Here is a 17,452-nt window from a genome sequence, read left to right on the forward strand (position 1 = left end):
TGTATGTAAACTTCCGACTTCAACTGTATATTGTTATGGTTGAGGGACATTGAAATAGTTAGAGAGGGGGAAGGAGAGAGAGGGGGAAGGAAGAAACAAATAAGAACAGAGAACAAAAAGGGAGGATAGGCATTAGAGAAAAATATACATTTTAGGGAAAGCGAAAGAATGCCCGAAACCCCAAATCATACATTTCTTCCCCTGAGTTCCTCTGCCTGTCTTTCATCTTGGAGCGAGATGAAAGGTTGACTCTACGGGCGTCAAATGACCACCCATTACCCACAACCCCCATTCCGCCCAATCATGGTGTGCATTACTCGTCTCCACAGAGACCCTGGGCTGAGAGACAAGGCAGTGAGCGATATGGCAGGCTCGCAGGGGAGACATCTCTGAGCTATAAAAAAACTAAATAAGGGAAACGAGAGAGAGGAGCGCCATGGCTGTAAAACTCCCTCACACATTCCCCCAGTGTGAAAAACAGAGGAGAGAGTGAGAGAGAGAGAGGAGGGTAGAGAGAGGGAGAAAAATAGGGAAAATAAGCGAGTGACAAAATGATAGTGAAGAGGAGCAAGAGAGAGGGGGAGCTAGAGGGAGTGGAAGGCTGTGAGAGAGGGAGCAGAGGAAGAGTGAGAGAGTGGGAGATTTGAAAGTGAGCAATCAGTGTTAGGTCGTGATAGGCTGTTTTCTAATTAGCTGTGTGCCTGCCTGGAACTACACTTGTATTTTACAGATTGAAACATCAGTGGTGCCAACTGATTGGCTGAAGAGTAGAAGAGCTCCGTGATGTATTGTGTGAAGTTTTAGTCAGTGCTGGATCCCTTTCATAAACAGATTGAAAACTGCAAACTGTAGTAAGCGCAGTCGACTGTGGTATTTTGGACGCAGTAATTGCAGAATAACTGCAGTTAAACTGCCTAATTACTGTAGTAAAAGCAACAGTTATACTGCACTCTGACTGGAATCTTTTTCCGTAAGGGATGAGCCAAAGTGTCAATCACAAGAGTCTCACACTTTAATCAAAGATCCGTTCAAGATGTGTTCCCGCTGGCCAAAGCACGCCAAAGCACGCCAAAGCACGCCAAAGCAAGAGCAATGTATCATTATGCTGCATCACAAGACCAATGAAACACAAGCCTTACAAATACAGTACTGACAACTGATAAAGTAGTGCCCGGCTGAAACCCCTTGATATATACGTCTGATCATCCAAGGCCTGTCATTATCAAAGTGGAATGCCACTGAGCATTGTGTGGGTGTCCTTCTACTGTTCCAGTGTCAGGCTTAACTGTTCAAAAGCCTGCCTTCTGGGTTAAGCCTATCTCATCTGGGTTCGTGGGCTAGATACATTCAGATAACTGACCTCACTTGATTACCACGCGGAATATTCTGGGAAAAAAAAGCAGGAACTCATTTAGAATAGAAGTTATAGAACGTTCCACTTCCTCAGTCAACAGTACACACCAATGGCTACAGAAATAAAACTCTATGACAAACAAAACTATTATGGTATGTTCCTTTTAACAGACTCACTGCTTCTAGTTGTGCCCCCCCCCCCCCCCCCCCCCCCCCCCCCCCCCCCACAAAAGCGAACCCTTAAAAGCATTTTCTCTTTGTGTCCGTTTCTAAATCTGCAGGCTGGATTTGGGAGGGTTTTGAAAAAGGTCTGAATAATGGCAGGGCTCTTTGTGTGACCACAATTAGATTTCTCTGTTCTGTAGCTCTACAGACTAAGTGCCTCCAACTGAAACAGAAGTACAAAACTAGCTGGGGAAAAAGTCATTATCAAAGCTTTCAAGTTGAAGAGAGTGGTTGCTATTTAGTAAGTGGCTAACAACATGGTTTTGAACTTTTAAAAGCTCAATTGGAAGAGGAATCATCAAATAAAGACTGCACAGCATTGAGACAGCAAGGGGAGGGAGGGAGCACTGCAGCAGCCAATATGGACATTGTCAAATCAACATCTAATCCAATTTTATTTGTCACATGCTTCATACACAACAGGTGTAGACTAACAGTGAAATTCTTACTTTACAGGTCCCTTTCCAACACTGGACACAGGATACATAGAGAGTTATACACTGAGTGGACAAAACATTAGGTACACCTGCTCTTTCCCTGACATAGACTGACTAGTTGAATCCAGATGAGATCCCTTATTGATGTCCCCTGTTAAATCCACTTCAATCAGTGTAGATGAAGGGGAGGAGACCGGTTAAAGAAGGAATTTAAGTCTTGAGGCGAGGCAATTGAGACATGGATTGTGTATATGGGGCGTTCAGAGGGTGAATGGGAAAAACAAACCTTTGAATGGGGTATGGTAGTAGGTGCCAGGAGCACCGGTTTATGCCAAGAACTGCCACGCAGCTAGGTTTTTCACGCTCCCATGTGTAGAATGGTCCACCACCCAAAGCACATCTAGCCAACTTGACACAACTGTGGGAAGTATTGGAGTCAACATGGGCCAGCATCCCTATGGAACGCTTTCGACAACTTGTAGAGTCCATGCCCTGACGAATTGAGTCTGTTCTGAGGGCAAAAGGGCAGGGTGCAACTCAATATTAGGAAAGTGTCCTTAATGTTTGTACACTCAGTGTATCTTGCCACCCAAACTTGTCTTTCCACAGGGGCGTAGTCAGGGAACATGCAACAAAAGGTAACACATCATCACTCTTTCTGGTTCTAGAACACCCTGGAGCATTCAAGAACAGCAAGAACATTATTCTCGACCAAAGAGCCTATAGAATATTCTGGAACCAGAGAATATGGTATTCTAGAACATGAGGGGTGAGGCCGGGAGCGGAAAATGGAGTCTTTGACAGAAGGGCCAGAACACACCATAGAATCTCACCTTCAAACCTGTCTCTGACCTCACAGTCAGACAAGAGACTCGCAGAGACGCACAGACACAGATACAGATAAAGAGAGAGAACGGGGAGATGAGAGAGTAAGAACAAGAAAGAGAGAGAGAGAGGATATAGCAATGTGTCAGTCTATGGTTGAAGGGTTTGAGGACAAACGCAGTAGCAGAGGGACACACATTAAAAGAGACTAGACAGTCTTTGTTTGAATTGAATACGTCTCTATTCTCTGAAGGAGAGTAGGAGGGACACACTATATGAAGGTTGAGTAGCGGAGAGAAAGTTTCAAGGTGAACAAGAGGCATAGAGGAGGGGATAGTCAGTTGAATACAGAGTTGACGCTGAGGGGTACGAAGGAGACGCTGGAATGGCTTCAGGTCTATTCAGAGTTAACGGGGGTCCCTGGTTGGTTGATGGGAGAACAGGTGGGGGCGGAGCTACCAGATGTAGCCAATCTCGTCATCTTTGTCATCTTCCTCGTCCTCGTCATCCTCAATGGCCCCTCTGGGATGGATCCGGCCCCGCCTCTGCTTCTGCCGGCTCCTCCCACTCTGAGCTGGCTCCTCCTCCTGGTCATCAAGGAGAATGACAGCGCCCCCACTGCCAAAATCCCCTGAGGTCTCTTGGTCCTCCTCTACACAGAGAGAGAGAGAGAGAGTTAGGTTAGACAGAGACAGACAGGTTAGACAGATAGGCAGACAGGTTAGACAGAGACAGACAGGTTAGACACACATTTAGACAGAGAGACAGATGGGTTAAATAAAGAGACAGAGACAGACAGGTTAGACAAAGAGGCAGACAGGTTAGACAGAGACAGATAGGTTAGACAGAGACAGACAGGTTAGACAGAGACAGACAGGTTAGACAGAGACAGACAGGTTAGACAGAGAGGCAGATAGGTTAGACAGAGACAGACAGGTTAGACAGAGACAGACAGGTTAGACAGAGACAGACAGGTTAGACAGAGAGGCAGATAGGTTAGACAGAGACAGACAGGTTAGACAGAGAGGCAGATAGGTTAAACAGAGACAGACAGGTTAGACAGAGACAGACAGGTTAGACAGAGACAGGTTAGACAGAGAGGCAGATAGGTTAGACAGAGAGACAGACAGGTTAAACACACATTTAGACAGAGAGACAGATGGGTTAAATAAAGAGACAGAGACAGACAGGTTAGACAAAGAGACAGACAGGTTAGACAGAGAGGCAGACAGGTTAGACAGAGAGGCAGATAGGTTAGACAAAGAGACAGACAGGTTAGACAAAGAGACAGACAGGTTAGACAGAGAGTCAGATAGGTTAGACAGAGACAGACAGGTTAGACAGAGGCAGATAGGTTAGACAGAGACAGACAGGTTAGACAGAGACAGACAGGTTAGACAGAGACAGACAGGTTAGACAGAGACGGACAGGTAAGAAAGAGACAGACAGGTTAGAAAGAGACAGACAGGTTAGACAGAGACAGACAGGTTAGACAGAGAGGCAGATAGGTTAGACAGAGAGACAGACAGGTTAGACAGAGAGGCAGACAGGTTAGACAAAGAGACAGACAGGTTAGACAAAGAGAAAGACAGGTTAGACAGAGACAGACAGGTTAGACAGAGAGGCAGACAGGTTAGACAAAGAGAAAGACAGGTTAGACAGAGACAGACAGGTTAGACAGAGAGGCAGACAGGTTAGACAGAGAGGCAGACAGGTTAGACAAAGAGACAGACAGGTTAGACAAAGAGAAAGACAGGTTAGACAGAGACAGACAGGTTAGACAGAGAGGCAGACAGGTTAGACAAAGAGACAGACAGGTTAGACAGAGAGGCAGACAGGTTAGACAAAGAGACAGACAGGTTAGACAGAGAGGCAGACAGGTTAGACAAAGAGACAGACAGGTTAGACAGAGAGACAGATGGGTTAAATAAAGAGGCAGACAGGTTAGACAGAGAGACAGATAGGTTAGACAGAGAGGCAGATAGGTTAGACAGAGAGGCAGATAGGTTAGACAGAGAGACAGACAGGTTAAACACACATTTGTGAGTTAAACTCACATTTACAGAGACAGACAGGAGACAGACAGGTTAGACAAAGAGACAGACAGGTTAGACAGAGAGAAAGACAGGTTAGACAGAGACAGACAGGTTAGACAGAGAGGCAGACAGGTTAGACAGAGAGGCAGACAGGTTAGACAAAGAGACAGACAGGTTAGACAAAGATAAAGACAGGTTAGACAAAGAGAAAGACAGGTTAGGCAGAGAGGCAGACAGGTTAGACAAAGAGACAGACAGGTTAGACAGAGAGGCAGACAGGTTAGACAAAGAGACAGACAGGTTAGACAGAGAGGCAGACAGGTTAGACAAAGAGACAGACAGGTTAGACAGAGAGACAGATGGGTTAAATAAAGAGGCAGACAGGTTAGACAGAGAGACAGATAGGTTAGACAGAGAGGCAGATAGGTTAGACAGAGAGGCAGATAGGTTAGACAGAGAGACAGACAGGTTAAACACACATTTGTGAGTTAAACTCACATTTACAGAGACAGACAGGAGACAGACAGGTTAGACAAAGAGACAGACAGGTTAGACAGAGAGAAAGACAGGTTAGACAGAGACAGACAGGTTAGACAGAGAGGCAGACAGGTTAGACAGAGAGGCAGACAGGTTAGACAAAGAGACAGACAGGTTAGACAAAGATAAAGACAGGTTAGACAAAGAGAAAGACAGGTTAGGCAGAGAGGCAGACAGGTTAGACAAAGAGACAGACAGGTTAGACAGAGAGGCAGACAGGTTAGACAAAGAGACAGACAGGTTAGACAGAGAGACAGATGGGTTAAATAAAGAGGCAGACAGGTTAGACAGAGAGACAGATAGGTTAGACAGAGAGGCAGATAGGTTAGACAGAGAGGCAGATAGGTTAGACAGAGACAGACAGGTTAGACAGAGACAGACAGGTTAGACAGAGAGACAGATGGGTTAAATAAAGAGGCAGACAGGTTAGAGCAGAGGTTCCCAAACTTCTTCGACCAGTGACCCCATTTTGTTCTAATTTATTTTGCAACACCACCCTATAGAAAACGTGATCAATAGCCAATGTTAACTTTTTGAATTGGGCTATTACAAATCAGTCTGACAGTAGTTTAATTTATTTAACCTTCATTTAATCTGAAGGAAGTATGGTTTGAAGTGACTGAAATGCATCAGAAAGGTCTTGGGATGTTCAGAAGATCATCAGACAATCATTTTGTTTGATCTTGATGTTCTTTTCCCCCCAGTCTGATTTAGTGCCTGGTCTTGTCCACTCTGTTCTATTGAGGCTTGTTGGGTTTTGTAAAGAGAAACAGAAGACACATACGTGTTCCTGAGAGTCTAACCTTTCAGTGATGGGGTCATAATATGTAGTTTAAACCAATCAAAAGATAGAGACACATTTGTAGGAAGAAAACAGAAACCCCTCTGTTTATTACAGTCACATCTAGCGGCTACCGGAGGTTACTGACATAACCCCGGTTCTATGAACCAAGTGCAATTAAAGAGTTTCTCTCGCAACCCCATTTTCAAATCAGGCGACCCCCACGTGACAGCGAGACAGGCAGGTTAGAGACAGAAACTAACTACCACTGACGATCTGCTTTTGGTTGAGATGCGCTTTTCCGACAACACAATGCATTACTGTAAATAACCTCATCTTCCTCCAATGGCCCGTGTGAGCCGGAGCGCTGCTTTATTCAAGCTCACAATCTTATAGCATCCAACGCCTCAAAGGAGCGCTGTTAAAGCCCAAATACATGAACAGTGAATCAGAGGAGGCAGCCAGAGGCATTCAGCTATAGATAGATAAGGCTTCACAGGCTGTTCTCAGATCTGTCTGGTTGGATACACAACTTCCATTAGCAGCACAGGATTTACAACACTAACATTCAGTCTGGCAATTGTTACTGAAGATCAGGCTCCTTGTGAAATTGAACAATTATTTAGAGATACAAGTACCAAAAATCGCATTCCACAACTACAAAACAAAAATGTGACAATAACAACCTCCCTTCCTCCTAAAGGGCTGGAGAGTTTTTTTCATTTTCACGGCGCAACACACACACACGCACGCACGCACACACATACGCACTTTTGCCCTGAAAAAAAGTGTCTAACAGATCAGAAATTGAGAGGCATCCCACGTTCAGTGGTATCTTTAAAGAAAGACTCAGCGAGATGGCTGCCTCCAGCAACCCGAGATAACACAGGCTCAGATCACACACACACACACACACACACACACACACACACACACACACACACACACACACAGTAACACCTGTATCAATGAGCACACTCGTAGAGACATTTGGGGCACCGTGTAAAGAGTATCCTGGAGGTGTACTGTGTGTGCCTGTGCTCATGTGTTGAAAAGGGTGAGTCATTTTATGTCGGGTTCAAATACTATGTGAAACCTTTCAAATACTTGCTGTAGCATGCCTGGAGTGCCAGATGGGCGTGATCTGCAGTTTTAGTGTGTGTGTGTGTTGACTGTGATTGGTCTTACCACAGGTGGGGTTGCCCTGTTTTCTGGAGCCGGCGATCTCGTTGCCGTATTTGTCCACACACCAACACTGTCCAGTACTACCATGACACTGGGTTGGCTTAAAGTATCCCTCCTCAGAACAGCGTGGAATATAGGCCCCTAGAGAGAGAGAGAGAGAGAGAGAGAGAGAGAGAGAGTCAGAGAGAGAGAGAGAGAGACAGAGAGAGAGAGAGAGAGAGAAAGAGAAAGAGAGAAAGAGAGAGAGAAAGAGAGAGAGAGAGAGAGAGAGAGAGAGACACAGAGAGAGAGAGAGAGAGAGAGAGAGAGAGAGAGAGAGAGAGGAAGAGAGACAGAGAGACACAGAGAGAGACACAGAGAGAGAGACACAGAGAGAGAGAGAGAGAGAGAGAGAGAGAGAGGAAGAGAGACACAGAGACACAGAGAGAGACACAGAGAGAGAGACACAGAGAGAGAGAGAGAGAGAGAGAGAGGAAGAGAGACAGAGAGACACAGAGAGAGAGAGAGAGAGAGAGAGAGAGAGAGGAAGAGAGACAGAGAGACACAGAGAGAGACACAGAGAGAGAGAGATGAGTGAAATAAAGAAGAAAAAACACAATTCTAAACAATCTTGTAATAAAACCATATTTACTAAAAACTCACTCCATCTCCAATGTACTCATGGTCATGTCTCTGTAGGTTTTGTGTATGCAGAGGCTGAGGCAAACAATCAATTACTAGAACCTAGGCTCTGACAACAGTAATACATCCTGCTTAAAGGGGACCAGGCATTTTCAATAACAGCACACACACACACACACACACACACACACACACACACACACACACACACACACACACACACACACACACACACACACACACACCCGTTAACATCATTTTTCATTTTTTTGTGACCCAGTGAAAGACAATTTCTCAAAGTGTGTTTTGTCGTGAGTTATAACACTATTACACATGATTATTGATGGCCGTTTGGCTGAGGGTTTGAAGGGGTTAGGGGCGGGGGACTTTTAGATAAAATGTCAGGGTGTGTGTTTGTGCTATTGATATTTTGTGTTGTTGTCAGCTGGGTGATGTATTACGGCTAAATATGTAGCTTAATTTCCATATGCAGTGTAAAAAAAAAAAAAAAAACAATATATACAAAATAAATGGACTTTTTGCAGAGGAGTGATTGACAGCTGTTACTCCAGCAGACTGACCTATGACAGTGTTCCTCCGACCCTGGATCTGACTCCGGTTCATCTCATTCTGGCAGGGCAGACCTGGAGAAAGACATACAGAACAGTTCAAATGAACCTTCTCCATCACACACACACCTCTCTTTTTGCTCTTCTACTTCTCCCATCCCTACTCCCTCCATGCACTCTATCCCTTCCTTTTTACTGCCTTCCCTTTTAGTGCCTTCCTTTAGTCATTGTCTGCCCTCCCTTCACCCCTCCATCTCTCTCTTCACCCCTCCATTTCTCCATCTCTCTCTTCACTCTTCCATTTCTCTCTTCACTCCTCCATTTCTCCCTTCACTCCTCCATCTCTCTCTTCACCCCTCCATCTCTCCCTTCACCCCTCCATCTCTCTCTTCACTCCTCCATTTCTCCCTTCACCCCTCCATCTCTCTCTTCACCCCTCCATTTCTCCCTTCACCCCTCCATTTCTCCCTTCACCCCTTCATCTCTCTCTTCACTCCTCCATCTCTCTCTTCACCCCTCCATCTCTCTCTTCACCCCTCCATTTCTCTCTTCACCCCTCCATCTCTCTCTTCACCCCTCCATTTCTCTCTTCACCCCTCCATCTCTCTCTTCACCCCTCCATCTCTCTCTTCACTTCTCCATCTCTCTCTTCACCCCTCCATTTCTCCCTTCACCACTTCATCTCTCTCTTCACTCCTCCATCTCTCTCTTCACCCCTCCATCTCTCGCTTCACTCTTCCATCTCTCTCTTCACTCCTCCATTTCTCCCTTCAATCCTTCATCTCTCTCTTCACCCCTCCATCTCTCTCTTAACTCCTCCATCTCTCTCACCATCAGGTTTCTGGAAGCAGTAGCACCACTCGTTATTGGACAGTTTTCCATCCTTGAAGGAGTCGCAGGAGTTGAACAGGGGCTTCATACACAGCTCATACTTGTCCAGGTAGATGGCGCTGAGCTCTGATTGGTCCAGCAGGAGGTCATAGTTCATGTCCAGCTTGTTGAACATCCAACCCAGAGAGTCCTTACAGATCGGCAAGATACTGGTGTCAAAACCTGTGGGAGGGGAGATGGGGAGGTTAGTGTGTATGTGGGGTGGGGTGGGGGAAGGGAGGGTAGTTTGAGGACATTTGTGTTTGTGTGTGTGTGTGTGTGTGTGTGTGTGTGTGTGTGTGTGTCTGTTTTAGAAAAGACAGTAAACCATGAAGATTCCTAGAAACCAATAGAATTGGAGTAATAACATATTCAGCTACTTCAGACATTGACTCCAATCTACGTTGTGCCTTTAGATTTGGAGAAAATGAACAACTAAATAATGATTGTTTACTTCTCCCATTGACTTCCCAAACACCTGTCTGGTCTGTTGCGTATGCTTCGCGAAGCGTTCCTAGAAGTATCGCAATGTTGGGCCTCTGCGTTTAGAAACCTTTTGGTTGTATTTGAGGGGTCTTTTCAGGGCCTCTTGTTTTGCTTCAGGTCAGGTCAGGTCAGGCCTTGTTTCTTATTTTTTTACATAAAAAAAAAAAAATCTCCCCAAATACATGGTATCCAATTGTCTCATCTCTGCAACCCCCGTACAGACATGTACATGAGAGGCATGTGTCCTCCGAAACACAACCCAACTGCTTCTTGACCCAATGCCCACATAACCTGGAAGCCAACCGCACCAATGTGTTGGAGGAAACACCGTACACTTGGCAACTGTGTCAGCTTGCATTGCACCTGGCCTGCCACAGGAGTTGCTGGTGGGCGATGGGACAAGAACATCCCTGCCAGCCAAACCCTCCCCTAACCCCGATGACGCTGGGTCAGTTGCCAGTTGGGAGCCCCATTGGTCTCCGGTTGCTGCCGGCTGCGACAGAGCCTGGATTCGAAACAGGATCTCTAGTGGCACAGCTAGCACTGCGATGTAGTGCCTTAGACTACTGCGCCACTCGGCAGGCCCCTTGTGTCTTGGCTTCAGACAGGGGATCGTGTCTTGACTTCAGGCAGGCCCTCGTGTCTTGACTTCAGTCAGGGACTCGTGCCTTGACTTCAGTCAGGCCCTAGTGTCTTGACTTCAGTCAGGGGCTCGTGTCTTGACTTCAGTCAGGCCCTCGTGTCTTGACTTCAGTCAGGGCCTAGTGTCTTGGCTTCAGACAGGGGCTCGTGTCTTGACTTCAGGCAGGCCCTCGTGTCTTGACTTCAGTCAGGGACTCGTGTCTTGACTTCAGTCAGGCCCTCGTGTCTTGACTTCAGTCAGGCCCTCGTGTCTTGACTTCAGTCAGGCCCTCGTGTCTTGACTTCAGGCAGGCCCTCGTGTCTTGACTTCAGTCAGGCCCTCGTGTCTTGACTTCAGTCAGGCCCTAGTGTCTTGACTTCAGTCAGGCCCTAGTGTCTTGACTTCAGTCAGGCCCTAGTGTCTTGACTTCAGTCAGGGCCTCGTGTCTTTGCTTGAGTCAGTGACTCGTGTCTTTGGGCTTTTCAGTCCAAAATCTGAGTAAAGTGCTTGGAGAGAGTTTGTACTTTTGAAGTGTGAGACATGTTGACATTTAGTAGAGCACATAGGAGCACTGCCCTCATCATCTACAGTCCTCATTAGAACTGAAAAGAGCAATGGACTTTCAAATGGCAGTGCAATTAAAAACGGGGAAAAAAATACACACACACACACACACACACACACACACACACACACACACACACACACACACACACACACACACACACACACACACACACACACACACACACACACACACACACACACACACACACACACACACACACACAGAGAGAGATAATGGTGTGACTCACGTCCTGCCGCTGAATCAGAGTTGGCAGAGGATTTGAGGTCTCGGTTGGCGTCGAGGTGGAGAACTCCGAACCAGTCCTTCAGTCTGGATGCTAGGCTATGCAGGTCCCCATCACTGCAGACTAGACACACACATACAGATACACATACACACAGACACACACACACACACACACCAGTGTTAATCAGGAAGCAGGGTTGGGCTCAATTCAGAATTTTGGAATTCACTCCCATTCAACTCATGAGATGAAATTCAAATTGAATTGGCCACACCCCGCAGGATGTATAATATTTATTCGCGCTTGAGTGACAGGAAGTAGAATTTAATTCAGTGCAACTCAAATAAATTCCACTCAGTCATAGAACATGAGAGTTTCATTGAATCTGACAGGTCACACTTCCAGATACCAAAGAATATAAATTTCCTTTGGAATCAATGTTCATATTCTCTTTTAACCTTAGTGCTTAGAATGGCCAATTCTATTTCCACCAACCATGTCATTTGTTTGGCTTCTTTTGAAGTTCTCAGGGTCAACTTCAGGGTTAAACTAATGCATTCTGAGAAATGTAGTATTTTCGTCATAGTGAACAAAATGTAAGTGATTCATGAAATATAAGAACTTAGACTATTTGCACACATGTTTTCTTTTCCTTGATCATTAATTTTAAGAGTTTGTTTCACCGATTTTGTATATGCATGCCGATTTTGCAGGTTTTCCTACTTACAAAGCATATAGAGGTCTGTAATTTTTTATCATAGGTACACTTCAACTGTGAGAGACGGAATCTAAAACAAAAATCCAGAAAATCACATTGTATGATTTTTAAGTAATTAATTTGCATTTTATTGCATGGCATAAGTATTTGATCACCTAACAACCAGTAATAATTCCGGCTCTCACAGACCTGTTAGTTTTTCTTTAAGAATTCCTCCTGTTCTCCACTCATTACCTGTATTACCTGCACCTGTTTGAACTCGTTACCTGTATAAAAGACACCTGTCCACACACTCAATCAAACAGACTCCAACCTCTCCACAATGGTCAAGACCAGAGCGCTGTGTAAGGACATCAGGGATAAAATTGTAGACCTGCACAAGGCTGGGATGGGCTACAGGACAATAGGCAAGCAGCTTGGTGAGAAGGCAACAACTGTTGGCGCAATTTTTAGAAAATGGAAGATGACGGTCAATCACCCTCGGTCTGGGGCTCCATGCAAGATCTCACCTCGTGGGGCATCAATGATCATGAGGAAGGTGAGGGATCAGCCCAGAACTACAAGGGCAGGACTTGGTCATTGACCTGAAGAGAGCTGGGACCCCAGTCTCAAAGAAAACCATTAGTAACACACTATGCCGTCATGGATTAAAATCCTGCAGCGCACGCAAGGTCCCCCTGCTCAAGCCAGCGCATGTCCAGGCCCGTCTGAAGTTTGCCAATGACCATCTGGATGATCCTGAGGAGGAATGGGATAAGGTCATGTGGTCTGATGAGACAGAAATAGAGCTTTTTGGTCTAAACTCCACTCGCCGTGTTTGGAGGAAGAAGAAGGATGAGTACAACCCCAAGAACACCATCCCAACCGTGAAGCATGGAGGTGGAAACATCATTCTTTGGGGATACTTTTCTGCAAAGGGGACAGGACGACTGCACCGTATTGAGGGGAGGATGGATGGGGCCATGTATTGCGAGATCTTGGCAAACAACCCTCTTCCCTCAGTAAGAGCATTGAAGATGGGTCGTGGCTGGGTCTTCCAGCATGACAACGACCCGAAACACAGAAGCATCTCAAGGTCCTGGAGTGGCCTAGCCAGTCTCCAGACCTGAACCCAATAGAAAATCTTTGGAGGGAGCTGAAAGTCTGTATTGCCCAGCGACAGCCCCGAAACCTGAAGGATCTGGAGAAGGTCTGTATGGAGGAGTGGGCCAAAATCCCTGCTGCAGTGTGTGCAAACCTGGTCAAGAACTACAGGAAACGTATGATCTCTGTAATTGCAAACAAAGGTTTCTGTACCAAATATTAAGTTCTGCTTTTCTGATGTATCAAACACTTACGTTATGCAATTAAATGCAAAGCAGTTACTTACAAATCATACAATGTGATTTTCTGGATTTTAGATTCCGTCTCTCACAGTTGAAGTGTACCTATGATAAAAAATTACAGACCTCAACATGCTTTGTAAGTGGGAAAACCTGCAAAATAGGCAGTGTATCAAATACTTGTTCTCCCCACTGTATATAACGCCATGTTTGATGTTTTCTGCTCAAGATGTATATATGTATATGTATATAGCTCAACCCTGGCAGGAAGGCAGGGGAATGTCAATCTCACACTTGTCATTTCAATAAAAATGAATGTATTATATTTTATAGCCACATTGATGCAACATGATTCTGTTTGATAAGGTTGGGTGAAATGACGTCAGCACAATGTTGATTAAACCAATATTTTTCTTGTACTTGACTATAGAAGAACAACACACCACACAGGAGCAGCTGAGTTCTATTGTCCTCCCTGTTGCTATAGGAACACAAGCAGGCACAACATCTTACTGGATGCTCTGTGTGTGTGTGTGTGTGTGTGTGTGTGTGTGTGTGTGTTACAATCTCTCATTGATCACTAGAAGATACAACTGCACTGTTAGAGCTAGGAACACAAGCTTCATCACTACACCCACAATAATGTCTGCTAAATATATATATATATATATATATATATATATATATAGAGAGAGAGAGAGAGAGAGAGAGAGAGAGAGAGAGTATAACACATTAATTCTGCCAGAGCTCCATCTGAGCTGATACCGAGCTCCACCACAGGTGAGACATTAACATCAGACCCAGCACTGTCACCAGGGACACACACAATCTCAGATGCACACGCAAGCTTGGACACAGAAACACACAGGCACGTACACACTCATACAAATAAACGCACACACACACACACTATACTGCAGGCAAATCCCAGATCTCATCTTGGCTTGAAGGTTAACACCAAACAATGTGCTGGTGTGACAGGTCACCTGGGAGTCTATCTTTATTGACCCATAAATAGATAGGGGGTAAAGAAGGACATAAGATGCTACATTAGTCACACAGCAGTTTTCCCCAACTCTATTTAAATGGCCAAAAATCCACTGTGCCAGGAAACAGTGGCTATACTAAGCATTTATTAGAAGTGAATGGTGCTGCTAACTAACAGTTGATACTGGCTCAGATCTGTGATTTCAAGTCCTTGTTTCCTCTCCCATCTTCTCTGACGTGGTCGATACAGAGAAGTCTATCTGACCGCTGTGGAAAACCACTCTCTCATCCACAGCCTCGACCACTAACAAGGTATTTTCGGCCAATTAACAACAACGGACTCACTTTCTGTCAGGATGTGTGTGGGTCTCCGCATGATTGACACGGTCTCTAGGATGATGAGAACTAATTGACAGTTTAATAACGAACCTGAAACGCCTCATACCGAGCGAGCCAATCAAAAGCCATCATCCTTGGCATGCCAAACAGTCATATTCCAGAAGGCTAAAGAACATTAACATTCCAACAGCACACTGACCAATTAGCTAGCATTACATACTGCTACATACTGCAGCAATACTGTAGGAATCCATTCAGCTGGATGCTTAATGATACAAATGTAAGACACAAACCTTATACACAGGATCAGAGACACACACACACAGACACACACTTTCCCAACCTAGAGAATCTGGGTCACTAGAGGAAGAGTTTTCCCATCAGTCACTGGCGTTGTATGGTAATCAAACCCCTCTGCTGTAGCTCCTATTTAAACTGGGACAAAAACTGCTGCAACTTCTGATTACGTACACACTCGTTCATGCACACACGCACACACGCACACACGCAGCCTACCTTCACTTCCTGTGAGTTGAGCTTGGCAGAGTAATACTGAGAGACTTTTTTGTGGGTTACAGGTCATACTATTTTCCATATATCTATTTCTGTTGCACTTCATTTTTACTATTTTCTACATTGTAGAATAATAGTGAAAACATCAGAACTGTGAAATAATACAAATGGAATCACGTGGTAACCAAAAAAGTGTTATTAAACAAATCAAAATATATTTTACATTTTAGATTCTTTAAAGTAGGCACCTTTTGCCATGGCATTCTCTCAACCAGCTTCACCTGGAATGCTTTTCCAACAGTCTTGAAGGAGTTCCCACATATGCTGAGCACTTGCTGGCTGTTTTTCCTTCAATCTGTGGTCTAACTCATCCCAAACTATATCAATTGGGTTGAGGTCGGGTGATTGTGGAGGCCCTGTCATCTGATGCAGCACCATTACTCTCCTTCTTGGTCAAATAGCCCTTACACAGCCTGGAGGTGTGTTTTGGGTCATTGTCATGTTGAAAAATAAATGATAGTCCCACTAAGAGCAAACCAGATTGATTGTATGGTGTATCACTGCAGAATGCTGTGGTAGCCATGTTGTTTAAGGGTGCCTTGAATTCTAAATAAATCACTGACAGTGTCACCAGTAAAGCACACCCACACCTCCTCCTCCATGCTTCACGGTGGAACCAAAAATCTCAAATTTGGACTCATCAGGCCAAAGGACAGATTCCCACTGGTCTAATGTACATTGCTCATGTTTCTTGGCCAAAGCAAGTCTCTTCATATTATTGGTGTCCTTTAGTAGTGGTTTCCTTGTAGCAATTTGACCATGAAGGCCTGATTCACGCAGTCTCTTCTGAACAGTTGATTTTGAGATGTGTCTGTTACTTGAACTCTGTGAAGCATTTATTTGGGCTGCAATTTCTGAAGCTGGTAACTCTAATGAACTTATCCTCTGCAGCAGAGGTAACTCTGGGTCTTCCTTTCCTGTGGCGCTCCTCATGAGAGCCAGTTTCATCATAGCGCTTGATGGTTTTTGCGACTGCACTTGAAGAAACGTTTTTTTTAAATCCAGGATTGACTGACCTTCATGTCTTAAAATAATGATGGCCTGACATTTTTTCTTTGCTTATTTGAGCTGTTCTTGCCATAATATGGACATTGCCTTAAACCAAATAGGGCTCTATTCTGTATAACACTCCTACCTTGTCACAACACAACTGAAACACATTAAGAAGGAAATAAATTCCACTATTTAACTTTTAACAAGGCACACACACCTGTTAATTGAAATGCATTCCAGGTGACTACTTCATGAAGCTGGTTGAGAGAATGCCGATAGTGTGCAAAGCTGTCATCAAGGCAAAGGGTGGCTACGTTGAAGAATCTAAAATCTAAAATATATTTTGATTTGTTTAACACTTTTTTGGTTACTACATGATTCCATAGGTGTTATTTCATAATTTTGATGCCTTCACTATTATTCTACAATGTAGAAAATAGTACAAATAAAGAAAAACCCTTAAATGAGTAGGTGTGTCCAAACTTTTTACTGGTACTGTATTTATACATACATAATACAAAGTAATGCTCATTTTGCTCATATTACAGAGTTGAGGTAATAGTCAATTTTGTATGTAAAGGAAAATCAACAAGAAAATCCCATTCCATTCCATTCCCCCAACCCCACCCAGCCAACATGTCTCCATCCAAGACTCAAGTATATTTGTCCAGACCTCGATTGTTCCTTGACTAGCACCATTCATTCTCGATGTCGATAAGTCAAATGTTCTACCTTCTAACAGTAACTGACTCCACTGATGAATTAGGAGTGATGAGGTGACTGCCATCTAAGAGCCAACATATTTTTTAAGGCAGTGCTGCCTGCCAGCAGTAATCGTGTCTGATTGATTCAGAAATTCAACATGTTATCCTCGTTAAGTAACATAGTGGATGTGAAGCATTGAATATTTACATTCATGCCCTTTGAAATGACTTTTGTAACTTTGTTCCAAAAGCATTTAACTACAGGGCACTCCCATGTCCTATGAAGAACAGGGCCTACCTGATTTAGGGGACACAGTGAACTGTTGGAGCAATTTCATCGTAAAAAGTTGATTTGGCTTTAAATACAGTCTTCGAAAAAACTTGATATGAATAAATTGATTGTTCGGATTACAGGATGCCATGGTCATATTTTGTCCATATTCTGTTTCAGTGTTAA

General features: G+C 44.4%; 1 protein-coding gene across 2 annotated transcripts in view; it reads right to left on the reverse strand.

The window, feature by feature from the left end:
- Positions 1–1,560: 1,560 nt before the first annotated feature.
- The window catches only part of LOC110504900 (SPARC (osteonectin), cwcv and kazal like domains proteoglycan 1), a 447,194-nt gene continuing 431,302 nt past the window's right edge, over positions 1,561–17,452 (reverse strand). For both annotated transcript variants that reach the window (XM_036970336.1, XM_036970335.1), the window contains 5 exons: positions 11,363–11,482; positions 9,401–9,622; positions 8,582–8,644; positions 7,383–7,520; positions 1,561–3,492 (listed from right to left, as the gene is read on the reverse strand). In XM_036970336.1, coding sequence (XP_036826231.1) covers positions 3,296–3,492; positions 7,383–7,520; positions 8,582–8,644; positions 9,401–9,622; positions 11,363–11,482 — 740 coding nt within the window. In that variant the 3' untranslated portion in view covers positions 1,561–3,295. The remainder of the gene's footprint in view (positions 3,493–7,382; positions 7,521–8,581; positions 8,645–9,400; positions 9,623–11,362; positions 11,483–17,452) is intronic.

The sequence above is a fragment of the Oncorhynchus mykiss genome, chromosome 31 (assembly GCF_013265735.2).
Source record: "Oncorhynchus mykiss isolate Arlee chromosome 31, USDA_OmykA_1.1, whole genome shotgun sequence".
NCBI classification, from domain to species: Eukaryota; Metazoa; Chordata; class Actinopteri; order Salmoniformes; family Salmonidae; genus Oncorhynchus; species Oncorhynchus mykiss.